This window comes from Notolepis coatsorum, assembly GCF_963971535.1.
Source record: "Notolepis coatsorum genome assembly, chromosome: 16".
Classification (NCBI taxonomy): Eukaryota; Metazoa; Chordata; class Actinopteri; order Aulopiformes; family Paralepididae; genus Notolepis; species Notolepis coatsorum.
The window spans coordinates 45,874,848-45,902,516 of record NC_140180.1 but is presented as its reverse complement, the minus strand read 5'-3'; the positions used below and the strand labels follow the sequence as shown (position 1 = coordinate 45,902,516).

At 43.3% G+C, this 27,669-nt stretch overlaps 1 protein-coding gene across 1 annotated transcript in view; it reads right to left on the bottom strand.

Moving 5' to 3' along the window:
* glra4a (glycine receptor, alpha 4a) overlaps positions 1–26,757 on the bottom strand; it is a gene marked incomplete at its 3' end in the record, with an annotated part of 112,742 nt that extends 85,985 nt beyond the window's left edge. The window contains exon 1 of the mRNA XM_084332192.1: positions 26,686–26,757. Within this exon, the coding sequence (XP_084188318.1) occupies positions 26,686–26,753 (68 nt within the window). The 5' untranslated portion in view covers positions 26,754–26,757. The remainder of the gene's footprint in view (positions 1–26,685) is intronic.
* Between the last annotated feature and the right edge of the window lie 912 nt (positions 26,758–27,669).

The window sequence follows — 27,669 nt, the reverse complement described above, 5'->3', positions numbered from 1 at the left end:
GAAGGTCACCGGTTCGATCCCCCTGACCGGCAGGAAAAATCTGGGCTGGGGAAGTGAATTAATAACTCTCTCCCATACCCATAACACCAACCGCTGAAATGCCCTTGAGCAAGGCACTTAACCCCCAACTGCTCCAGTGGAGTTGCTCAGTGGCAAACGGTGTCAGACTGTGGTTCTACTGGGCAGCTCCCAGGTGTGAATGGAACTGTGTGAATGTGAAGCAGGGCGTAACTGAAAAAGAGCATCCGTGCTCAGCGAACCTACCCTGGCTAAATAAATAAAGTAAGTAAAGTAAGATGGCTGTGTGCTGCTTCACTTTGAGGGGGAGGGGATTGCTGAAGCCGAGAGACAACTGAGAGACCCAGTTCAAGAGATTCGATCATCATTGCAATTATAACCAGTGATGCCACTAACGCGTTACTAAGTAACGCGTTATTGTAATCTGATTACTTTTCCGCGAAAATGGTAATCTAACGCGTTAATCTTTAAAAGCCAGTAATCTAATTGCAGTTACTTGTCCAAGTGGCTGTGCATTACTATTTCGTTACTATCTCATCATAAATTCATAATACAGGCGGAATGCAGTATTTTATTTCGTTTTCGACAGTCAAAAATACGCTTAGAGCTGTTTACTTCTCTTTGGGAGTGACGTCACATGTCACGTTTTCAAAGCGTGTCTGAGCACGTACAGTAACCTCGCGTGTTGATCCATGCTGGTGGGCGCGGCTGTTATTGTTATTTTCAGGCTCACCTAAACTGCGCGCTAGCAGGGAGAAGCTCGCGCTCGTAACGCTTTCTTGCAGCACTGGAAGTTCACTAGTCTACTTAACGTTTGTTAAGCCGGGTGAAAAAAACATTCACTTTGCGGAGGAAACAAAATACTGTCTACCGCATATGGAATATACAGCAGCTGCACAGCACGACCATCGACTTCTACAGGACTCGGAGCTGCACCACCAGCCAAACAGTATGTTCCACCTTTGAGTTAAACATATTTTGCATTGCACTATTCCATGAACATGGAACACCATACTGCAGTATGTAGGTTGTCAGTAGCACACTGACAACACTGCAGTATATATATTCCCTCCCCGCCGTATATATATTTCCCTCCCACCCACCCACCCCCTCCTAATGTACAGTCCCCTCCCCATCATATGTATATACTCTGTCATGATCTAGGGGTAACAGTACTGTATATTTGAATACCGTTTATGTCACAAATGTATGGGGGAAAATGGGGGACCCTGATGTAAACAAGACAAACGTCTTTCTCTGGTCTGCATCCCCTTAACAATTGTGTGTATTGAGCCGTACTGTATTGTACCCATTCTGCAATCTGTTAAATAAAGTTTTCATTCATTCATTCATTCATTCATTCATTCATTCATTCATTCACACAATAATAAATAATAATAACGTAGAACCATATCTGAATGGGGCAGGCCTCAAAGGTAGGCTACATATCAGCCTACATGTGGTGTTATTGACCATTTATCTTTTGTGAAATCTATAGATCTATAGATAGCAAGATAGGCATACCTGCCCTATTAGTACATTTTACTCAAATTGAGTACATTTTACTAAATTCTTTTTGTCATTCTTATGTTGTGGCAGCAGCAGGGGGGACGACTTCGTAACCTAGTTACTTTCAAAGTAACTAAGTTACTCTGATAATCAAGTAATCAGTAAAGTAACTAAGATTACTTTTTAAAGGAGTAATCAGTAATCAGTAATCATATTACTTTTACAAGTAATCTGTGGCATCACTGATTATAACGTAGGCAGCGGTGCCAGGGAGACACAGGCAGGTCCGCGCGAGTGTTTAGAATAAGAAAATCGGAAAAATGCTCAATGCTTGGATTTCAAAAATGAGATCTCTCGTTTTTGGCGCTGAATGAGTTAATGTAGCCACTCTAATGGCCCATTTCCATCAACTCCATACAACCCATGAAGTAACCATTGTCAGAACCCAAACGCACTACCCTCATTCAAAACAATGGGAAAACGTTTTCCCCGCTTTGTTGGATCTAAAGTGAATGCAGCCGTATCTTTTTAGTTAGATTCCCTTAGCTGCATCTTGTCTTTGATTACTCCCCTGTTGAGTCACATGGCTGTCGGCGGCTAAGGGTTGCTACTCTGGGAGAAGGGAGGTGAGGTTCTTCTCATTTTGCCCCAGGGTCCAGAGCACAGTAAGGACAAGAGAAAGCCAACGACCAGCGGGTGAGTCAGCCTATGTTTGGCCCCAATTATGGTCCACTTGTGCCTTAAACCGAAGTGTTCAGAGTTAGTGGGGTTTGCTCACTGGGCAGTCAGCTCACGAGAGGCAAAGAGTTGCACAGAAATTATTGATTGATTGATTGAAAACTTTATTAACAGATTGCAGAATGGGTACAATACAGTACGGCTCAATACACACAATTGTTAAGGGGATGCAGACCAGAGAAAGACTTTCATCTTGTTTACATCAGGGTCCCCCATTTTCAATTCATCGTAACATTTATGACATACACGACATACAGATATACCCTCATCCACCTCCACTGGCTTCCAGTCAAGTCCTGCATCAATTTCAAGATCCTCCTCATCACCTACAAAAGCCCTTCACTCCCTTGCCCCCCGGTACCTAGCGGACCTCCTCCATCCCTACATCCCGCCCCGGAGGCTGCGGTCCTCTGACTCCGGTCTCCTCTCCATCCCCACCACCAACATGCGGACTGTTGGTCCCAGAGCCTTCTCTGTGGCCGCACCCACCCTCTGGAACTCACTCCCTCCAAACATCCATAGTGCTACATCCCTGCACTCTTTCAAATCCCAACTCAAAACCCACCTTTTCACCAAATTTGTAAATGACTCTGCCTGATTTCCCCTTTTTTTTCTTTCATTTTCTTTCTTTCTTTCCTTTTGATTAATATTTTGTTGTTACGTTGTTCCCTGTCCCCCTCCCTTAGCTGTTAAGTGCCTTGGGTCTCCTGAAAGGCGCTATATAAATTTAAGATATTATTATTATTATTATTATTATTATTATTATTATTATTATTATTATTATTATTATTATTTTATTATTATTATTATTATTATTATTATTATTATTATTATTATTATTATTATTATACAGTACTGTTTAAGAGACAGCATGTGCATGTAATACACTTGTGTGGGCAAACACACACCGCACACTGCATGACCCACATTTTGGACATGACAGTGAGGAGAAGGGAAGCTGTGGGCACATGGCCCCCGGTCTGTTTCTCTCCATCAGACCACTGGCTGAAACCAACATGAGTCATGACAAAAAGCCAGCATGGAGCTGGGCCTACCGGGGATTTTCTGAATCATACCGTGAAGGAGACAGACTAGTGAAACTGCCTGAACTGGCTGCCCCTCACTTCACTCATGCAGCTAATACAGAATTTCACTATTGCTATGTTATAAGTCCAACAGAATTCTGGTTCCCCCCCCTTTGTAGACTGAGCCCACTGTTATTCCTCATATGACTTGGCCTCCCTAAAGGAGGGGAGGGCTGTATTGTAATCCAGGATTGTGATTAGCAATGCTTATTGAGTGCATCTTAATCATAAAATTAAACGCTCTAGACTGCTATGGTGGTGCTTTACTTTTTAATCCTTTGGAAAGATTTTGTTATTCCTAATCCTCTGAAACCAACAGATAAGTCACATACTTTTAGTCATTGACAGACAGCATCTCACGCAGTAAAGTTGGGTTGATATTGGATATTCACATATTCAACATACGACACATCTCCAATCTGTCCCTACTCCCTATGCATGTGGCGGAAGTTAGAATCTTTCTTTATACTATATGCATACTACATAACATACATCAATAGCAATAACATGTAATGATCAAAAGGTATAATAATCCATGTATTAACCGCAGCAATTCATTTAGAAAATGTTGGCTCCTTTTTAAAACGGTTATATTAAATGGCCATAATATACAATTGAAATTCAATAGCGTTAAATTGAAATGAGTTCCAAAACTCAATGCTGATTTAATCAGACATATCCATCCTCCAATCAGCAGCAATTACTTTCTCAGATTTCTCAGCAAGAAAAGTAATTGCCGCTGATTAGAGGGATAATACCTATAATTGCCTATAAACCAATCAGCATTGGTTTTGGACCTGTCACTCATTTAATTTGACTGCAATTGAATTTAAATTGAATCTCCTGATTTCCACAAATACATTTGCCTTACCATAGCAAGGAGTCATCTGGCCGCATGGCAGCACTAACTAAAAACATGAACTACTCCTCAATAGCTCGAATTAGGGGCATGGTCACAAAAGGTGGATTGAGAATTTGGGCCGTTCTGGGATATACAGTACCTGCTGTTGGCCACCGACATCTAGTTAAGCATTGCTTTTGGAACTCTAACTCAATTCACTGTAACACTATTCAATTTCAATGGTAATTTATGACCGTTTCATAGGTTTTCCTAAAGATTTTGAGTTATTGCCGCTGTTTGGAGGTTGGGAATACATGGATTAAAATAAAATAAATGTTAGATCTCTTGATCATGATGTTGATGTTTTTATACCCTGAGAAAAAGGTGATTATAAAATATATTTAAAAACCCTAATTATGAATATAAAGATGTTAACTTCCCCACATGCAGAGGAACAGATGTACTGAAGATGTGAATATCAAATGTGTGAATATCCAATATCAAACACACTTTACCACAGTACATTTTTCACTGTGGGAGAGTTTGAGTTTGTGGTAAAAGTGCTGAGCTGCTTTTCTAAAGGATTGTCTTGCATCGATGATGCAAGGTATTCATTATTTAAGAAGCAGTTAAGAGACAACATCTAAGAATATACAGTAGCACTAGCTGTCCTCACCAAGCAAACAACTGTGATTTGAATAGTTAGAGGTCTAGTCAAACTTCTGACAATAGTTTCCAATTTGTTTCCAATTTACCATCCTACAATTTGTCATTCTGTCAAGGACCAAATTAAATGACTCATTCAAATTTAGATATACCAGACACAATTACTTAGTAATAAAATAACCAACAATATCACATTGTAAAGAATTTGTTCTAAATTACTTGCCTGGTGAAAATGTTTAAAAGAATAAATGAATTAAAAAACAAGTTGACGCAGATGTAGACAGTGTTGCAGAGATGTGTTCAATTGTGTCAACTGAGGGAAAATAAACCTTTGCCAGATGGCTCATTTCAATGCAATTTCCTCAGCTTTAGGCCCATGAAATGCCTCCTTTTCCCTGATAAACACTGCTGTGTGTCTGCTAATAAGAGCCTCTGTCTGTGCCTGTTGTCTAAGCACTCCGTATCTCCCTCTAAACCTGATGGCAGGGGACACAAGCATCTCAGCATGCCTCACCACCTACAGACGCTCCTCCCAAACCCACGCTCTAATTGGAATAACAGACAATGAGACTCCAGCAACAAAACACCAGGGAGCCTTTAACTGCAGTCGGAATGAAACATTATGTTGTTCTTTTGGAGGATCTTTTATTTATTAACTTATTCATTCATTTGTACTTCTTCTTGCTAATAGAAGTTGGAGTGGGCAGAGCTGTGATGATGCAGATAAAGATACAGTTGAGGTTGGAAGGTTAAGGGCCTTTCATAGTTCATAGTCTAGAATAGCGTTTCAGTCCCACAGATCAAAATCAGCAGATGTCCACATATATATATGTCCACGGACTACACCATTTATGTCCATGTGAACCTAGCGTTCATCTACTAGCATACAGGTGTCAAAACTACATACTGATGGGTATGACCAATGGTCAGAAATGCTCACAAGTCATTCTTTGGTCCAAGTCAAGTCTCTTATGGTTGTAATGAGCATTCTATCAGGCTATATCATTATACTCAGCTATACTCAGGGTAACAGGAAAATATTGTTAACATTATTAGGCATGCAATAATAACTGTAACCTATTTTTCAATAACAGTTAAGAGTACAGCCGTGTTGTATACAGGTCTTACACTTGGTCATCAATTTATAATCTACTATGAATGAACACATCCCTTTAACCTCACAAAACCAGTGTAATGGTAACCTAATAAGCCAGTAATGTTATGTAAACCTAATAAATAAACCTGTAACTTGCCTATAGCTAACGTTAATAATGAATGTGGTCTTTCTCTTGGTTAAATGTTGCAAATGGTGGCAGCAGAACGTGGATGATTACCTGACCATTTATATAGTCATGGCATGGCAACGCCAGCACTCAGCTAACACCAATCTAATCAAGTTAACCTCCCTTAGCTACAAGGCAAGCAAGCTAACGTTATATAGCTGATGTTGAGCTAAACATGTTTGCTAACTGTCCAAAGGTACTAACATTATCTGTGCGTTTGATAAGGTTTGATGTGGTCAATCCAGCATCCTTTATTTTGATACCGCAGATGTTGCATTTAGCAATTGTGTGAAGTTATTATAGCCAAAGGTTATGACAAATGGCACAGCAGCTGCAGATGTGCTCGCCATGGCAAATAATTTCAGTACCAATTTCCACTGGACAGCTCCCTCCAATCATGGTGTTGTTGCTGAAGCTTATAGTCATCTGTGGCCTTGCATGCCGATGCATAATGCATGATAATAAGGGACAGAATGACATTCAGTTCATCAGACATTTCCTTAATGTCAAGGCAAAGGACTGTGGACTGGCTGTGGCTTAAACTCAATCCCCATAAACATACCCTTCGGCTAAAGTACACACGTTTGATTTAGCTTGATCGGTAGCACTACAGGTTTCAACCTAGGAGAGGAAGCTATAGTCCTTGCTAGGATGAATGACACCTGCTACACTGGTGCCGTGCCATATGACTCGGATCACATGGTGAGCCCTGCTTGTCAGCTGGGGTCGCTGTGGTATGGAAGGAGCTCAGAGGGGTGAATGTAACGGAGTTGGAGAAGTCAGTTAAACTCACTCCCCATAAATACTATACCTGGCTAAAACAAATTTGCACTTTAGATTTGCCTCAATCTGTACCGTGGCAGCCTTTCACGCTGGCAAGCACAGGACTCACAGTTCAAAACTGGGTCAGTAGTACAGGTTTCAACTTAGGAGAGGAAGCTATAGTCCTTGTTAGGATGAATGACTTCTACCTGCTACATAGGCATGGCTTCATCAGAGGCTCAAACCTCATGTCCAGGACGAGGACACAGCACTGCCTCATTAATGTTGTTCCCAGAAGGACAAGTAGCATACTCCTTTTCTGGATTCTTGTTCCCAAACCTCCCCCTCGTTGTGTTGGACATGCATCATGGTGGTACATGGCCATGCCGAGTTGCAGAGAACAAAGGCACAAGGTCATGGTTCTCCTTTAGCCTGCCAAGGACAAACAAGTTGAAGCAGGCTGAGAGGAACACATCTGTTAAAAAAGAAATGCTTGTGTATTCCTATGACCTTTGATCAGGTGGCTTTGATGACTAAATTGTCTGCATGACTGACACAGTTCATCCCAGATTCAGCCCTAAATGGCAATGTCCGTGTGCATCTGTTTGCCGAACATGCCACTCCTTTACTGAAATACAAACATCTAGTCCAATGGGAACTTTGGGATTCAGACACATGACATGACTCCAGGAAACAATGTGGGCACCTCGTGGGGACATACAGACAAATGTGGGGAGTCTCGGCTGTCAGGCTTCAAGGTGAGGGAGGGAAGATATGGACAAACATTGGGGGCCCAAACGATGTCTGTTCAGGCTGATAAAGAGATTGCGTCCCCAGCCATGTTATGGATGAGTCGGAAACTAGGCCCCGCTGCACGGGCTGAAATAAACATGGGCGCAGTATGGCCAAGCATTGCTAATGGGGTCTGGCTCTCGATTAAAACCCACCCAAAAACTGAGGTTTTTGAAAGGCTGCTCAGAGGCACAGACATGATCTAATGGGTTGACATGTCTGTCTGACATTTTCCAGACATTGTGTCTTTCTGTAGCAGCGGTGATAGGCCTATGATGTCGCACCCATTGATCGTTTCCTTTGTGCGTTAGAACCGTTAGCAGCAGCAAACAGCCCAAGCATGTAAGTGCAAATAGTATAAAAGTAGCACAACAAGAACTCAAACTGCTTTTGTATACTATTGTTGGTCTCAAACTGTGACCAATAGACAATTAAAATGTGTCGTGTAAAATTGGTCATGTTCATAAAGTAGGGTACAATCAACCTGGCAAAGCTAGGTCCCTTCCCTTTCAGGCTGCTGGGACCACACACACATTCAGCCAGGCTGCTGGATTTCAACATCAGACCAACTGAGTCTTATCAGCAACAATATCACATAGCAAGCAAAAAGCTATTCGATTCCATTAGCCTCACAAGCCAAAAACATTGTATACGGTATGTTCATTTATATGTAAAAGTTCCATGCTGCAGCTCTAACACGGTACCTGCCATTGTATAAACAATTTACCATGGTACAACTATAGTAACCTAAGTCACATATCACCATGGTGCCACTATTGTACTTAAATAATTATAATACCATTGTATAATCCAATTTAAACCATGATACCAATGGTAATATGTTATTTCCATCAAACATTGACATTTGCAAGCATTCACCTTTTAAGATTTGATGACAATTGATGATGAATGTTTCGTTTCACTGCAGTGTACTGTATGTATGTGCTACTATCATGTTTTATCAAAATGGGAAAATCATAATATAATAAGAGTTAATTTATACTGCCCTCCCCTTCTCAAGGACAGCAAGTCATCTGGCTAATATGAGGAGGAGTAGGCTCAGTGAGCTTGAATCTGGAGGGCAGGGGCTTCACTGTGTCGTACCCTTGAGAAAGCAACACATTCCATATGAAGATAATCACCTGTAGGCTACTAATACCAAATACGCCGCTACTATCAGATCTTGGATAATGGACTTGAACACCCAGCCAATCGATACAGCCACTATCGCTATGGAAACTGATTCTTGGGGACCTCTTTGATTTTCTTGCTGTTACAGAGGGGAGAGGCAGAATGTCAATAAGGTAAACATTATATATCTACGCTGTACTCTTTAGTGGTTAGGTCCATGCACGTCAGCGCACACAAGTTAGGCTTTTCTCCATTTAATGGTTGCCAGACTGGGATTAGTGGTATTGCATTTGATTCTTCCAGTAGTGCACAGGAGTCAATGGGTGCCCACGACACCAGAAACTCATTTATTTGGCCGTGAGGAGGAATTACACAGGCGTCCACGTCGCACCCCGGCATGGGTGGCTCTCATTACATGATGCTACTGGAGAGGAGCGGCCTGCGCACTGCCACTGCGTTATCTGACGAGTACAGTTGTAATCCCCCATCAATGATCCCCCCCCCCCCCCCCCCCCCCCCCCCTTCTCAGGAAATTCTGCTTCGCTAGTCATACGTGACTGAGGCTAGAGAAGGAGGGAGTGAGAGAGAGAACATTTTAGATTTGTTTTACCTCCACAGCTAGGCCTTGGCTTCATGTGAGTGACCTTGACATCACGCTGTGTCACCTCTGTTAGCGTCACGTACGAGAGCCACTCGATGACCCTTTGAACCAGTGGACTGTTGTCATGCCGGCATGCAGAGTCGCACGCATTGCGCTGCATCCTTTATCTGAAGTAGTAGTAGAGTAAACACCTCCCATTCCCCTTGAACTTTCTCCAACTAGGTTTTGTATTTTAACATATATCAGCCTCAAGTTTCTTGGCCAACTTAATTTTTTTATTATTATCTTTTTCCCCCCTCCTTTTTTTCGATTTTTCTCCCATCCCACTGTTAGTCGTTATGCCAATTCCCAACCCCCTTCCTGGTTGTTGCGCACTCCCCCCTACTGTTGGTCCGGGAGGCCGGAGACTGTCACATGCTTTCCTCCGACGCATGTGCAGCCAGCTGGCAGCCAGCCTGGCAGCGCAGATTCTCACCGGGAGAGTGTAACGTGTGGAAGGTCCGACCGAACTGTAGGGGTCGCTGTCCACAACACCCAGGACCCACCCATCAGCTTTCCCACCCCTAACACTGCCAATTGTGTTAGTGTGAACGACCAGCCAAGCTGATAGCAACGCCGAGAGCTGGATTTGAACCCAGCGTCTCCAGCGTTGATGGCGAGCACCTTGCCCACTACACCACCTAGCCGCCCCTCTTGGCCAACTTAAGCCTGTTGTCACCCCCACCCCCGAGAATGTTTAAATACCATTCAGTATTAAACTCAAACTTTGACTTGAATCATGTATTTATCTTTCCTGTGTCCTTTCAACCTATTTACAGGTTTCTGACTCTCTACTGTACCGTATTAGACTGCCTGGCTGTCTACTGTACAACAAACAGCATTTTCCTTTTATTACTTTTGTTTTGTTTTAACAAAATAGTTATAACGAGCAGTATCCTATTGTTACAAAGCAGCCATAGTAATGGCAGGTGATGCGTTGGGTTAAAACTTTAGTCTCTCATTTAGCATTTAGTGCCACCATCACTGGCATTAAGCCGGTAATATTCTGGTGATTAATTACATTTTCTTTGTGATTACAGGGTAATTGCACTACGGTAAATCTAAATGGTGTTCCCTTAATGAGATGTTGACTCAGCTCCAGAGTGTTCCGTCAGTTTGACTCTCTCACCAGCTTGTTCTTTTTGTTCGTGTGTGGAGGCTTTGCCTGCCCCCCCCCCCCCCCCCCCCTTTCTCTCGGAATGAAGCCTAATGGCAATGATCTGTATGGTGGGACTTAATGACATGATGGAGGGCTTTGTAATGGGGCCCACTTCATGTTTCTTATTGGAGACAACATAATGACCTACAGCGATGAACCCCTACAGCCAAAGTGCTGTTACAGTCAATAAGTGGCCATTTCAATCTAGCCGGGGCCAGAGAGGGAGAGCAGGGATTCATTGAAGTAGTTAGTACTTGCCAACGCATTGGATATAGGAAGCTTAATACAAGTCAGGATCTTTGTGCGATTGTCTCATAACCAATATAGATTTTGGCCATATGATGGGTCGTAGTGTCTCATTTAATGTGGATTTGAAATGGTCTCGCCTTATTACTCCATTTCTCACTGTGTAGCGAGATAAGACTTTGCATGAGCAAACGGACCACATCTCCATCTCTCTCCCTGCCTTGCTCACTGTCCGGCTCAGATTAAGTCAATTTGCAGAGCGGCTCAATAGACACAGGGCAACATCCTCAATAGACACAGGGCAACATTTGTAGGAATGTGGTGATAAAATGCGCTAAACTCCCCGCGATCCGCACGGGGCGGGTGATGTAAAAAGAAACACATTTGATTTGATCCAGTTGGAAATGCATGGTCTGCCACCTGCGAGGCATGACCGCTGGATAATGCAGCATACTGATGGCCCAAGTTCCAGCCGAGTGCCGTCTGATTAATAGGAGCGTTGGCTGAGATTAAAAGTTTACACTGAGCTCATCCGCATCAGTTACACTTCATGATGCTCTTATTACAGTATTCAGTGGCTTGGAGTTTTTATTTTATTTCAGCTGGCAGTGGAGAAATGTCATTCTTAACCCCCCCCCCCCACACACACACACACACATGTAAATGTAAGTGGGCGGATGGAGGAAAAACCCACTTCTCTTCCAGGAAACATCGGGTTTGTAAAGTGTAGGGCTGTACAACTCAACTGAAATAAGAATTTCTAACCTTGTACGGAGGCATTTTTGACTACAGAAGATTGGTGTATTTGCATATAATGAATTGAAAAAAAAACTCAATCTCTGTGGAAAAATCACATGTGTGTTCTGATAGCATTCCATTTCATCAGGTATATAGACAGGAAAAGGTCATCGGGGGTGTTGGGTGAAATGGGCCGAGCGCCATCAGTCACGTCTCCTCAGTGTGAGGTGTCAGGCCAGCCGTGAGAACACCGGCTCTCGGCTGGAGAGACCATCACTAAGCTGTCACCGTATATTCACACGCAAATCTAATGCCCACTCAAGCACTGGACCCATTTGTGTCAGAGCATCCTTTTTTTATGGTCAGTGTTTTGTCTCCAACTGTGTGTGCCTGATTATGTGCGCTCATCATCCCCCCTGTTGAAAAGCCGTTTGTTCAGATAACCTGACAAATATTGATAGAGGGAAGAAAAGGTGGTTTGTTTTGTCCAAAATCAGTGCAGCAGAGGAATCTTTGTCTGGCTTCACAGCTAAAATTATTATAGTTAAGTTAACTAAAACTAAACTAAAACTAAGTGTGAAACGTTTTCTTTTCATTAAAATAAAAATAGGAACTAGACTTTAGGGGGGGAAACTACATGAAACTATACTATTGTGTACTTCCTAAACGAACTATATATAAAAATATACAGTTTTAGTCGTTGTCAATTTGGTAAAATTGTGAGGAAGCATTGGGCAGATGTTCATTGAGACTGGGACGTCTACATGACGTGATGTTTGTACACAATATCGAGCGCGACAGTGGCTTGGGAGGTAGAGCAGTCGTCTGGTAATCTGGAGGTTCCCAGTTCGATTCCCGCTCCTCCCGGGCAGCGTGTCGAACTTGTCGAAGTGTCCTTGAGCAAGACACTTAACCCCTAATTGCTCCTGATGAGCAGGTTGGCACCTTATGGTTGCCTCCGCCGTCAGTGTGTGAATGTGTGAGTGAATGGGTCAAATGTGAGGAACAAATTGTAAAGCACTTAAAAGCGCTATATAAATGCAGCCATTTACCATTTATTTGACCTATTCTCAACTTCTTAAAACTTGTCCCTGACAAATACCATATCATTAAAAAATAAAAACTAGGCGGCTGGGTGGTACAGCGGAGATTGCGCTCGTCACCAATGCGAGACACTCCGGTCTCGAATCCGGGTGTCAGCATTGCCTCCGGCTTGGGCCAGCCGTCATACTAACTCGTTTGGCTGAGTTAGCGGGAGGGAAGTCGATGGGGTGGTAATCTGGCGTTGTGGACAGCGACTCCTACAGGTCAGGTCAGGGCGCCTGCACAGCAAAAGACAGGAAGTGGTGAAGGCAGTGTGACCTCCCACGCGTTACACTTCACCAATGAGAGTCCACGCTGTCAGGTGAAAAGAGAGCCGCTGGCTGTCTCCGCATGTGTCGGAGGAAGCATGTGGTAGACCTCAGGGCTCCCTTGACCGGCCAGTAGGGGGAACATGCGCACAACGACCAGGTAGGGGAGGGGGAATTGGCATAATGACTAAATTGGGATGGGAGGAAAAGCACAGAAAATCAGGCGAAGAAAAAGAGGATTAAAAAATTATAATAAATAAAGAAAAACTAAACTAAAAACTAAACAATTCTAAACAATAAAAACTGTAAAATTGGATTTCCTACATGCAACCATGCAGAAGGACCTCTTTCCATTTACATGCGTGCTTTTCGTGCTTTTCATTCTTCAGGAAATATCTCAATGAGCAAGGAAGAAATGTAGAAGCACTACTGGACTACCATGCAGGCATCTGACTGAGCGGAGTGCAGGCCAGACGATACAGTGTTACAACCTGCCACAAGCTGCCCTTTCATTCAACACAAATGTAAATTCCAATGTACTTAATTGGTCTGACATATGGAGATTATAGTGTCTATATAATTTTTGCAAAGGTTATGCAATAGTCCCGATGGCCAATAAAAGGCTAACGGATATTGAAACACTTGCTGGATAAGAGGGGGCAGCCCTAGCTTAAATCATCCACTTTATGTATTCTCATTACGTATAATTAAAAAATGATCAATGGAGAAACGATAATTCCTTTTTTTCGTCTTTTGTGGAGAATTAATTGGTTGAATCCATTTTCTTTGCATTCCTTGCGTGAGCCTGTATAGGCAGTGCTGGCGGCGGAGAGGAAACCATCTGTTCCACTCCATCATCTCCAACTTAACTCACATGAACACCCCTTCTCTCCTGTGTCCATCAGCCCCACCTCCCTGGTCCTCTCTCCTTACCGGCCTGTGAATTATTTCCTGCTTCTTGGAAAGAGCTATGGCAGACTTAATATGGCCGAAATGTTGACTCGGCTACACTTAATTGATAACCAAGTAACTAAATAAGAACACATTCTAAGTCACAGCAACTGCCTGGGGAAGTAATTGCAATCACACACACACGCATGCACGCACGCGCACGCGCACGCGCACACACACACACACACACACACACACACACACACACACACACACACACACACACACACACACACACACACACACACACACACACACACACACACACACACACACACACACACACACACACACACACACACACACACACACACACACACACACACACACACACACACACACACACACACAGACACACACACACACACAAACACACCCCTGAGAGCTGTCCAGTACTACTGCAGTCTTGTGAGCAGCTCCATTGGAATAGTTGTGGATTCAGCGCCTAGTTCAAAGGCACTTACTCAGTAATTGTTCAGGGAATGTTTCTTATTAATTTCCCCCCACCCAGATTTTCCCATGGCCAATCCATGGATTCAACTTTGCAGTCGAAATGTCTTGAACCTTTATTAATTTGAAATGAAGGTGCACTCTTTGGGAGTCCCTACTATTTACTAGCCTCCAGACAGTCCTTTGTTGTTAGGGATGTTTTTGTACCAGACAGAACTACCATCCGAATTTAATTGAAAGCTATCATGAGAAGTTTGTGTCCTTTTCTCGGAGGACTGAGCTTTTGAAGTCTAAAGTTGGATCGTTGCTTGTTTACACCATCCCGGAATGACCAAAAAACGTGTTTGGGCTGTTAGAACAGTTAGGACTTAGTTGAGATGATAAGCACACCCTTTTGATATTTTCAATTAAAATGGAACAGTAAAGAGCCCCTTCACTTTTCAAATGCTTTTAACACTTTAAAAATGTTGTGTATTGAATAACAATTAGTTTGGTTTGGTTCTTCCACCAAACATTTTTAATAAACTTCAGCAGCATCCCTACAACTTTGCCCTCATTGAGGATGCAAGGATCTATGAAGCCCCGGCCCCTTCCCCCCTCATGTGTTCCTGTGACGTCTTCCCCACAAGCCGGTTAGATTAATCTTTTTCCACCTAAACGGTTCACCAAAGATTTGTTTCACCCAAACACAACACTTCTTAGCTTACACAATCTTGTTATAACTAAGAGATTTGCTGAAAATAGTTATTGTTTTTGTTAGGGATGTTCGATATTAGCTTTTTTACCAATATCCGATATACCGATATTGTCCAACTCTTAATTTCCGATACCGATATCAACCAATACCGATATATGCGGGGTTTCCCCCCCAATTTGTTTTAAAATAATTTCAGGTCATTAACATTACATATCTCTTGTCGTGGAATTAACACAACATTATGCATACTTTTGACAATAAATAAAATAAGAATTTGTTCTTACTTGCTTGCCTGGCCCGGTAAATAAAGGTTAAATAAATGTAAAAACCGATACCGATAATTTCCGATATTACATTTGAATGCCAATATCGGCCGATAATATCGGTAGGCCGATAATATCGGACATCCCTAGTTTTTGTGCATAGATGTATCAACTTATAATACGAGTTTCACGTCAGCATTTTACGTTAGCAGACAGTTAGCATTTCCTGGATGACAGTATGGCCAGCTGGGCAATAGTGACCATAATAGGTTCCCAGGATTATTTGCATCACACAGCCAGCTCAGAATTGAAGGAAGTACAGAGAAGCTCCCCCCTTCAGTGAAATAATGTGGAAAGGGTGCCCTGGTGACAGGTTCTGTATATAGTGTATAGTCAGGCCTAGTCAAAGTCATGCCTCCAAGAGGAGGTAACTGTAGAAAAAAAGGGGACCTTTAAAAGCACATAATTTTGCCCAGTCCGATATAGCAGTGCCCCTCCCCCCACCTAACAGCTAGTATGAACGCTATAAAGCTTTGAATTATGGGAGGTATCTTTTAATGCTCTCAGTTGTGTGACTCAGCTCAGAAGCTGCCTGATCGGAGGCGCAGAGAACTGGGATCCTCAGCGCAATTCACTCGCTTTCACCCCCAGCGTTATTTTCTGCACTTCAAATGTGATATTTCCCCAGCTTCCTTGCAGTAGCACAGGTACACATTAGACAAGCTGAAAGGCGTACACTTTGCATACCCTCAGTGAGCCTCTCTCTGCTGCTGGTGGAACCAGCATGTGCCACATTGTTTAGCTGAAATCTGTATTGATAAGCCAGCGATAAACAGCTCATTATTGATGAGCAAACCTTGAAAAAGAAGCTTCTTCAGTTTGTACTTCTATCCCTGGAAGAAGGGTGAATGTCAATCTAAAAGCCTCAAATAACCAAAATTCACTAAAAGAAGGTTCGGTCTGGAAGGAAAATTACCACCTAAAAGGCCCTTCAAGGGGGGGAAACGAAGCCGAGACGCCAGTCAGAAGGCCAGCCTTATTAAGCAACCACATGGAGTTTGAACTTAGACAGTGAAATAAAATAAAAACAGACTAGTCTAATGCTCCCTCTCTCTCTTAACTCAATCAGCGCCAGACCCGAGGATAGTCGGGTTATCTCGCCGACCGTTCAGCGCCAGACCCGAGTATAGTCGGGTTTTCATCGTTATTTCTTTTATTCGATATTTCTATTCATTACAGGCACACAGACTCGGGGTTAACATGGGGAATCATCCTGAGATCGCCAAAGTGCAATACCGGCCGCATCCTCCCAGGTGGCAGTATCGAGCACCCTTTGAAACCTTATATCTTGGCCTGTGTAATGTTCAAATGTCTCCGGGTGCAGTTTTCTTTGTCAGGCGAGTGGAGCGGTTATCCCGATCGCATTGAGAAGCGTCAAATGCCTCCAATGCATCTGTTGTGGTGGATTATGTTGGCGACACGATGGACACCAATACTAGGACTCGCGTTCAGACAATTAGAATATTCTTTTTGGGGTACCTCATAGTGAAGGTAAGGTCTAAATTATATCAATCCTGCTTTGATCCAACCATGATTTCACATCGATCGCAACGCAAACGTATGGATGGAAAGATTTATTCTTTTTCACATATTGAACGATAGATAATTCATGTCAAATGGGCCATAGTATTATATCCATAGCTATAATATAGAATATAAATATAGCCTTGCAAACACAGCCACTTATTCCTATCTTTTAGAGCAGTGGTTCTCAACCTTTTTACACCAAGTACCACCTGAGAACGTAGCTGGCTCTCCAAGTACCACCATATGACCGACGTTAAAATACAGTCTATTCAGCTATGCACAGTTCACGCAAGAGGAAAATGTATTCCTAATAGTATTATTTATTGTTAACTTTTGTCAGACACAGCCACAATGTACAAAGGGGTAGCACTAGAACTAGCAAACTCTTCCACACAACTCATACAATGCAAGGGGCATTGAGAACATAATAACTAACATTCTCACATAGCAAGTGAGAAAATTAAGAACAACTGTATTTCCAAGCGGTCAGGTGGCGTAGCGGAGATTGCGTTTGTCACCAACACCGGAGTGGCTGGATTCGCCTGTTCGAATCCAGCTCACAGCTCCGGCGTTGTCACCAGCTTGGCTGGCCGTTCACACTAATACAATTGGCTGTATTAGAGGGAAAAGCTGGCGGGGTGGGTCCGGGTCGTTGTAAACAGCGACTCCTACAGTTCGGTCGGGGCGCCTGCTCAGCGCGGATAGGATCTAAGGGGGGTAGTGTGATCCTTCCACACGTTACACCCTCTCAGTGAGAGTCCGCGCTGCCAGGTGAAAAGAAGCGGTTGATTGGCTAGACGTGTGTCGGAGGAAGCACGTGATAGCCTCCACTCTCCCAGACCGACTGTGGGGGGTAAGTGCGCAGCGACCAGGAAGGGGATTGGGAATTGGCATAACGACTAACATTGGGATGGGAGAAAATCGGAGGAAAAAGGAGGGGGAAAAAGATAAAAAAAAAAAAAAAAAAAAAAAAAAGTATTTCAGCAAATGTACTTAAAGGCCAACTTGCAGGTTAAACCCTACTCTGCAATTATGGGTAGTTTACATCATTGGTATCTAATTTAATTATTTATTTATTTCCATTTGACGCCGGAAATGCCACTCAGAAAGGGTTAAAAAGGTCCATGCACGAATCACATGCACGAGCAAATCTAAAAGCTTATCAGACGCTAGCAGGGCCGTGACGTCACTTCAGGTGCAGGGCTCTGAGAGTCACACACAGCCAGTGGCAGGCAGAGAGCCCCGCCACCACCAGCCGAAGAGTGACGAATGAAAATGTATCCGTTCCACCCAACACCATTGCTCCACAGTTTCTATGTCAAATGTATATACTCTTCTTCTGGATTTTTTTAGTATCACAAACAGTACTGTATTTGAAAATCTGGTATGTCATAAATGTATAGATGTAGCAGTACTGTCTATCTGTATGTCATGTGTGTCATATGATGAATTGAAAATGGGGGACCCTGATGGAAACAAGACGAAAGTCTTTCTCAGGTCTGCATCCTCTTAACAATTGTATGTATTGAGATGTACTGTACTGTACCCATTCTGCAATCTGTTAATAAACTTTTCAATCAATCAATCAATCTCCATGATCATAGCCATCCATCTCCAAAGCCAACCACCACCTGCAAAAGCCACAACCACGCCACCATATCTGCAACAATGCAAATCACTGTGTCGTTGTACACACTGTGCACACAGCGCCAGAAGCCAACGCAGCCCAGCCCGGCAGCCACCGTGCCAACAACATGCTCCGACGTCTAGCCTGCCAGCCGGCACGAATGCCCGATTCATAACGGCTCTCTCCTTTCTGCACACCCCCGTCCCCACAAGTACTCTGCCAGGGAACGCATGGACACGACAATAGCAGTAGTTATAAGGTGCTTGATCTTGTAACGTTAGTTAGCTCATAGCTATTGTGGTAGCCAGACTGGACGTCGCAGCATGTTGTCAGCACAATAGCTACCAAGCTAAGCCACGTTAGCTTCTAACGCTGTATACACAATATGTACAACGACACAATGATCAAACACCTTATAACTACTACTATTGTCGTGTCCATAAGCTCCCCGGCAGAATACCCGTGGGGACAAAGGTACACAAAGAGGAGAGAACCACTCCAAATCGGGCACCCATGCCGGCCAACAAGCTAGACGTCGGAGCATGTTAGCACAATAGCCACCAAGCTAAGCTACGTTAGCTTCATGCCGGCCAACAAGCCAGACGTCGAAGCATGTTAGCACAATAGCCACCAAGCTAAGCTACGTTAGCTTCATGCCGGCCAACAAGCCAGACGTCGGAGCATGTTGCCAGCACAATAGCCACCAAGCGCTGCACACACAACATGCACAACGACACAATGATCCACACCACTACAAATATGGCAACGTGGCCGTGGCTTCCACAAACAATGGCTAGCCCCAGAGATGGACGGCCATGATCACGGAGCAACAGCGTTGTTAGGTGAAACAGATACATTCCCACCCATCACCCCTCGGCCAGTAGCAGCAAGGCTCTCCGCCCGCCACTAGCTGTGTGTGACTCTCAGAGCCCCCTGGTGCCCTGCACCTGATGTGACGACATCATTTCGATTACACGCGCACGTTATGAACCATTGATTAAAATATCCACGTGCGTGGTGATTGTGTTGGGCAGACAACATTTTTCATAAAAACGCTAAAACTAGGTCAATTTCAATAATAAAATTGTCCTTCTTCATGAAAGTCACCGTTGGCCTAGTCCACATTGTTTATTGAACAAAAATACAACCTGCAAGTTGGCCTTTAACTCTCTCTCTCTCTCTCTCGCAGGGCCGGACTGGGGAAATAATTCAGGCTGGGAAATATAGTGTGAAATATAGCCCCAGTCAGGCCACTTTCTAAGTGGGGGTCCCCCACCAGGAATTATTTTTTAACAAAGACTTAATTTCCTGCATTCTGGTGCAGGAATTTTTTTAAATGTACCCTTTAAATGCCAGTGTTTGTGATGGGCATCACAAATTATTGAAAAAAAAAACCCAAAAAAAACACATATTCAATACATTTTTGAATTGTAACCCTTTAAATGCCAGTTTGTGTGATAGCATCACAAATTATTGTTAAAAAAACACACAAAAAGTAAAATATTTTCAATATATCAAATACAAAGTAAATTTTTCTGGGGGGGATTATTACAGGCTAGTAGGGGTGTAACACCGGTTCCTGACAGGGATCGAGCGAGCAAACTAGAGACGAAATCGCGCGAGACACTGTCCTGATATGAGGCGGCGCGTGTCCGAGTGTGTCTGTGTGTGTGTTACCTGGAAGCACACGGGGGGGGGGGGGGGGCTGCGATTCTTGACCAATAAAAAGTGTTTAGGGGCGGGACTCGGCCGCGTAATCGCTCAACTAGAGACACAGCGAGCGAATATTTGAGGGGGGAACGACATCGCTGCTCAGTTCGCTGTTGCTCGCGGCAGGTCAGGATAGTCTGATTGAAACGAATACATTTTAATCATTTTCGCAATCACGCTCGCTCGCGTCGCTCCCTGTCAGGAAGGGGTGTAACGGTACACAAAATCCACGGTTCGGTACGTACCTCGGTTTTGAGGTCACGGTTCGGTATGATTTTCGGTACGGGGGGGGGGGGGGGGGGGGATAAATACAAAACAAAAAATTGCTTTTCATTTATCTATTTATTTATTTAACTGTATTAAACAATATAAAACGAATTGGCCATAATTTACTGAGCAAACTAAGGCTTACTGCTGTAACCTACTAATAACACTTAAAGTAAATCTGAAGATTATTATATAGCAGATGCCTTGGTTAAGTCGTGGACAACTGTAGCGTGTGCTTGTTTATACAGAGCTGGTATGACTTGCTGGCTGAAATACGGACAAGAGGGAACTAGGTAGCGGGGCTCTATTACTCTCTATGCTCTATGTGCTTAAACCCTGTGTTCTCGACAACGGAGTATGGTCGCAGATCTGCTGCTATAAAAACACCTATGGCATTTGTTATTGCTTTGGCCTGGTCTGAATTAATAGCAAGATGCTGCTTGAATGCCACAGGGAGCTGGGTTTGCACTAGGGTCTGTTTCTTCCTTGTACCAGTGATATTCACATTCGGGTGAAAAAGCCGTTTCAAATGCGTGATAAAGTGCCTTGCATCACAGTCACGAAAGGGGCTACGTGCCGGCATTGTTCAACTTTATTGCGAACTTTATCACGCATTTGAAATGGCATCACCCGAATGTGAATATCACTTTTGACATTACAAAAAAATCTAAAAATAAAAATGGTTATGATCAGGGCTGAAGTTGAATAAAAGATGTATGACTGTTTAGACTGCAATACTCTCTGTCACAGTGATCTCCTGGTTGTTCCCCACCTAGGTTATCTAACTATCGCGCCACCGCAACTAGAAACACTGGCCTGGCCTGCTTCTAAGTTCAGTGGCCTGACTGCACAAAGTACCACCAGCAGTACCACCAAGTACCACTAGTGGTACGCGTACCACAGGTTGAGAACCACTGTTTTAGAGCGTTGGCGTGGTAGGAACAAAAGATGCTCAAGTCCGTGGCGTCCAATGAGTTAATGTGAAAGCATGTTCTTGACACTAGGGCCAAGGCGATGTGGGCAAAAAAAATTACAATATTTCTGATTCATGATTTTTCACTTTGCTTTTCTATGGCTATTTTGCATGTTATTGAACAGTACAAACCAACTAGTAACAATACCCTAGTCCATTTGCAGCCTTTAGTATAGACCTAGACCTTTTTTTATCATTTCTTATTTTATCTTATTAAACATAAGTAAATGTATCCATATCAGGAGTGTCAAGAGTGGTTATAGTAAAAGTTATGAATATAAATTAAGCGTGTATTGTGCACGAATATATCACAATCTCCCTGTGAATGCATATCACAACAAAATTCTAACTAACCTGATACAGATCCGAGATTGTCCTATCATCCACCCCTTGGCCCTTCGATACAAGTTCTTTCTCATCAAGTCTCTACCATGCTGTCCCTCCACAGTGACTCTCCCTCATTCTGTGTATGCGTGTGTCAGGTTGAAAATGAAAGCAGGTACACCATAGGCGGCGGGTATAGGCTAGGCGAGGCTATGCCTTACCCAAATCGTTATGATGGGAATCTTGAAATGTATATAATATATGCGCAGGCTGCTGGCTATTGTGTGTGTCTTACATTTACATTTACATTTACATTTAGTCATTTAGCTGACGCTTTTATCCAAAGCGACTTACAAGTTCTGTACGACAAGCCATCAGGAAGAGCACAACTCTATCAGCTGAGTAACAATGTTCATCAAAGTGTTGAGTGCTACAGTGTAGGTTAGTTTATTAGGACAAGTGCATGACAGTATGGTTAGTTAGGGTTAGATTTTTTTTTTTTTTTTTTTAATTCAGATAATGGTTGAAGAAGTGAGTCTTTAGTCGACGGCGAAAGATTGGACGTGTTTCGGCTGTCCTAACTGGGGTGGGTAGTTCATTCCACCATTGTGGGGCAAGGACTGAGAATAGGCGACTTCTCTTTGATGACCCTCCCGGAGCTTGGATAGGAGTAGGTCTGAGGCGGCCAGAAGATGCAGAGCGTAGGGGTCTTGAGGGTGTGTAGTTAGAGACCATTGACCGGAGGTAGGCGGGAGCAGTTCCCTTTGCCGCACGGTATGCTAGGTCAAGGGCCTTGAAGCGGATTCATGCAGCAATGGGGAGCCAGTGCAGGTCCCTAAGAAGTGGGGTGACATGGGCCGACTTCGGTAGGTTTGAGATCAGGCGGGCCGCTGCGTTCTGAATGAGTTGAAGAGGCTTAGTGGCAGTGGCCGGGAGGCCAGCGAGCAGTGCGTTGCAGTAGTCGAGGCGGGAGATGACTGTTGATTGGACGAGGAGTTGGGTGGCTTCTTTTGTCAGGAAGGGGCGTATCCTTCTGACGTTGCTCAGGAGGAATCGGCAGGTTCTGGTTGTCGCTGCGATGTGAGCAGAGAAGTTCAACTGGTCGTCGAGGACAACACCAAGGTTCTTGGCGGTCGGTCTTGGCGGTCGGTCTTGTGCTGCAGCCGGCTGGCCGAGGTGTCAACGACGAAGGTGTCAATCGGTGGCAGCGTTTAACATTCCAGGTACAGGCAGTAACCAATCACACATAGGCTCAGGTTAAATAATGTACCAATCACATCATTCACATGATCATCCTGATCCCGCAGGCCGAGTAAAGCAAACATCTGCGAGTGCGTTCCGAATTTCAGCCCGCCGATCGCTTTGTAGCGAACACCAGCGCACTATTTTGAGTCAAATTTCAAAAAACAAAATGGTTATACGTTATTTTTCCAAGGCATAAACAAAGTAATTTAGAAGCTGCACCGGGCTGGCCCTGGGCATAACTACCGATCACCCGAGGCTGTATGTTGTTTTATCTTGGCAAACAAGGGCTTGCTCTAAGAGGACATGATGAGAGTCCGAGTTCATCAAATCGTGGAAACTTTTTAGAGCTACTGTATGTACATTGTTTTCAAAGCATGATGAGATCTAAATTACGAAAAACGTTCCCTTCATTGCAACTTGTGATTCAAGTTGTGAACGGTCTTTCTCACCAAGAAAAAACGTCACATTTATCTGCATTAAGGTAAGACAATGGTTAATATATTATTGGATGCCTTCATTTGAACACTTAATTTGCACTATATGAAATGAGTGGGGCTCGCTGTAGTAGCCTAGTAGTGTGTGTGTGTATATGAAATCAGAACCTGGACAGCATCATTTGCGTGCAACCAAAAAAAAAGTTAAATTTTGCGCGCTCCGGGCTAGGTCCATTCTAATAATAGCCTTCCCTAATGTCAAGCTCACCCGCCGCCTATGAGGTACACCCTGCTTTAATTCACATTTTCATGTAATGTAGATGGTTCAACCCAGTGGGAGTCTAAGCCAGTGATATATAATTTTTCAGGACAACCTGGCGTATCAGATTATCTGTGTTGCAGTTATGTCATATTAATGTATACATGTGTTATATCACGATATATACTAAATTTGAAAAGGTTTTATAAAACATAATTAAGAAAATGTAATATCACAGAACTTTGTTTAAAATAAAAACCACACAGAACAATAATGAACAATCACTTTGGCTTCAGAAATGTATTCTCCCAAATCTTGGGAATCGGAGGGGGAAAATATGATTTTATCCAACACATCAAAATTAAAACCATACATTTTTCAAGATAAGTCATATGTAACTAATAATATTAGTCATATTAGTTGTATAAATGCTCATAAAGAACACTGCTCTTCCAAGCTGGATTACAGAGCTGCTGGAAGGGCTAGGATCACACCACATGGCTTGCTAACAGAAAAAGAAGTGTGCAGATAACATGCAGCACCACCTGAGATGCTCTAAACAGAGTAACACGAGTGCAGCTGGACCCACCAACCCAACATCAACCCAATTTCACCATCTTACTCTCTCTCTCATCCAGTCCCAAATGCCTCACACCGCTCCAGCCTACTATACTGTAGCACCTTGCATCGCCCTGTCACTCTACCCCTATCATCTTCTCTCCTCAGTGCTTTCCCCCATCTCTCTCTGTCTCTGTACCATTTCTCATTGTCTCACCCCCTTCTCTCCCTCTACCCCCTCCAGCGAGATGAATCACCCCCCCTCTGTATCTTTCACACATTTCTTGAGCTTGAAATAAAAGGTTCTATCTGGGCTCAGAGTACTTAGATTTTGTGCGATATTGAGCTTTGAAGGTTTTTACAGCCCATTGGACCAAACTAAACACAACCGTTTAAATGTGCCTCTTTTTTTTTACCAACTTCAGTGAACTAAACACAACCGTTTAAATGTGCCTCTTTTTACCAACGTCAGTGAACTAAACACAACCGTTTAAATGTGCCTCTTTTTACCAACTTCAGTGAACAAAAATCGAACACCGACCCACACACACAAGACCTGTTTGGAACATTACATTAGACAAAGTCCTTTTTTACTAAATGTCAGATGGAAGCATGTCATTCCAAGATCACGATTTCTCTCTCCCACCAGCACTTCATTGTAGCCGACCACCAATTCTCTCTCTCTCTCTCTCTCTCTCTCCCTCTCTCTCTCTCTCTCTCTCTCTCTCTCTCTCTCTCTCTCTCCTGCACATATCCTTATTTTCATTCGCCAGTCGCTGTCTTCCCCTGTCTTCCTGTTGCTGCCTTCCCCTGGGTTTAAGGGGCTATATAGCCTCTATTTTGGCCATTTTCTATTTTCCTGCTGTATCCTCATGCCCCTTTCTCTCCTCCTCCACCACCTCTTCTCCCTAGTCCCTATGTGGCTGGTAGAGAGCATGTGATGTTTCTGAGGAGGTCCTGTCACTTGACTGCTCCCCAGGCTCAGAGCCGCGGCTCCACTCCGCCCCAGGATTATGCAGATCCTAATTCCCTGCCGCTCACACCTGGGGTCGACGGGGCATGAAATAAGGAAAGTGTTCATTGTATTAAAAAAAAAAAGTTTCTGCTACAGATAGAGAGAGAGAGAGAGAGAGAGAGAGAGAGAGAGAGAGAGAGAGAGAGAGAGAGAGAGAGAGAGAGAGAGAGAGAGAGAGAGAGAGAGAGAGAGAGAGAGAGAGAGAGAGAGAGAGAGAGAGAGAGAGAGAGAGAGAAGTATTCATGAAGAGAGAAAGTGAGAGGGAGATAGAGAGAGTGAAGGGACAGGAAGAAGGGAGATATAAAGTGTGTGTGTGTGAGAGAGAGAGAGAGAGAGAGAGAGAGAGAGAGAGAGAGAGAGAGAAGGCAGGGTGATTCACAAATAGAGAGGATGATTCACAAAGAGAGAGAGAAAGAAGGATGATTCACAAAGAGAGAGAGAGAGAGAGAGAGAGAGAGAGAGAGAAAGAGAGAGGCAGAAGAGAGGGAATAGGATGATTCATAAAGAGAGAGAGAGGGGCAGTTATGTTGTGTCTGTCTCCAGACACATTGAGTAAACAGTGATTGTAGCTTGGCCCCGTTTTCACACCATAATGAATGAACACTGCAGGCATGTTGTGTATATTTCCTGCCCGTTTTGGAAACATCAGGAAGCATTTATTATACATGTTATATTTTGAGTTTAGGCCAATGAAGAATAACAATAATAACAACAATACTAAAAACAATAAGAATAATGCTAATTAAAAAGAAAAGTGTTCCACAGGTAGTTCAGGCCCAAAAATGAAATAGAATGTTTTCTTTGAGCTTTGGTCTAATGCTAAGAGTTGATATTCGATTAAATAAACTAACTTACATGATTATTGCCATATAGTAGTTAACCCGTGCGCACAGGTCTACGACTGTCAACACTGCGTCTGAGCAAGGAGACACCTGCCAGTGTTACTTACAAACGGAGGATTTCAATCGAGTGAGGAGGACTTTGTGTGTGGTAATGCTATCTTGCTACAATATATTTGTTCAGAAAATATATTTGCAATTAGCCATACACGTAATTTATGGCCGTATTCAAACGGGTTCTTAATTTATTAAAAGTAGGGCCGTTGTAATTGTATTTTGGGTCAAGTGTGTAAGAAAACCGTTGCTCCTCTAAGCTATTCTTGAATTGTCCTATTCGAAATCAACCTGTAAACAAATCTATCCAACCTTCAATCGGCCAAGTAGAAAAGTATACTTATAAATTATGTTACAGCCAGGATCCTTTTACCATACTGTTGCGAAACTTGACAAGTGGCGGAAAAAGAACAAGACGACAGCATTGTATCACCCCCCCCCCCCCCCCCCCCCCAAAAGTACAGTAACCTACCTGATAAAGCCTCCTTGGAAAAAGCAGAAAGACAAGACATATAGAATCCTTATGAGTTGTGGGAGCATTATCTGGCTCAATCTCTCCCAGTCCCGTTGAATAATTGGCAGAAACAAATGGAAGAATCACCAAATCCAGTGAGCAGCTTGTGAGAATGGGCAGCAGGAGGAGGAAGGCATCGTCTCGCTGACTGATCCGAGCGCGTCTTTGGGGGAAACTTCTCCTCCTCCTATAAGTCCACACAACAAGGCTGTAACAGATCCACAGTAAGCCTTTTTCCTTCACTTGTCAAATCACGAGTGGTGTTAGAAAGCCTGTGTGAGTGAGTGTACGTGTCCGTGTGCGTATTTGTGTGTGTTTTCTTTCTGTGCATGTGCTTTTGTCCGCCTTTTCCCGTTCTTGACGAGCTGCTCGTTCCAAGTATTAAAACGGGAGTATTTAAAGGGACAGTAGCCCTTTTCCGATGGCTGCCAGATAATCGGCGCGCGTTTGTGGAGACAGCAGTGACGTCATTATGACAAGCCCCCGGTGCATTTTTGTCTGGTTATGGCAGAACTAAACAGTATTCCTTTACCATTTACCAATAGTTTTGTCCTGCATGTGGTGTTAATTCACCAAAACTCATATTCACTTTATGTTTTGTTTTGTCCAATTTTTAAAAGCCAAATTGCTGATTGATTGATTGAATTTGATTGATTGATTGATTGATTGATTGATTGATTGATTGATTGATTGATTGATTGATGCTAACCATAAATGACCTGATGTTGCAGCTAATGTAGTTTTGGCTAGCGATTATTATTATTATTATTATTATTACTACTAAAGTTAAAAATCCACTGCCTTATCAGAGAGAGAGACATTTATATAGAAAAACATTTTAACGGGACCACAGCTGCATGAACCACAGACAAAGCTAGGAGCGATCTATTAATTTAGCGATAGCTGCAGCAAAGACTGAAGACTGAAGTTGCCGGTGTAGTA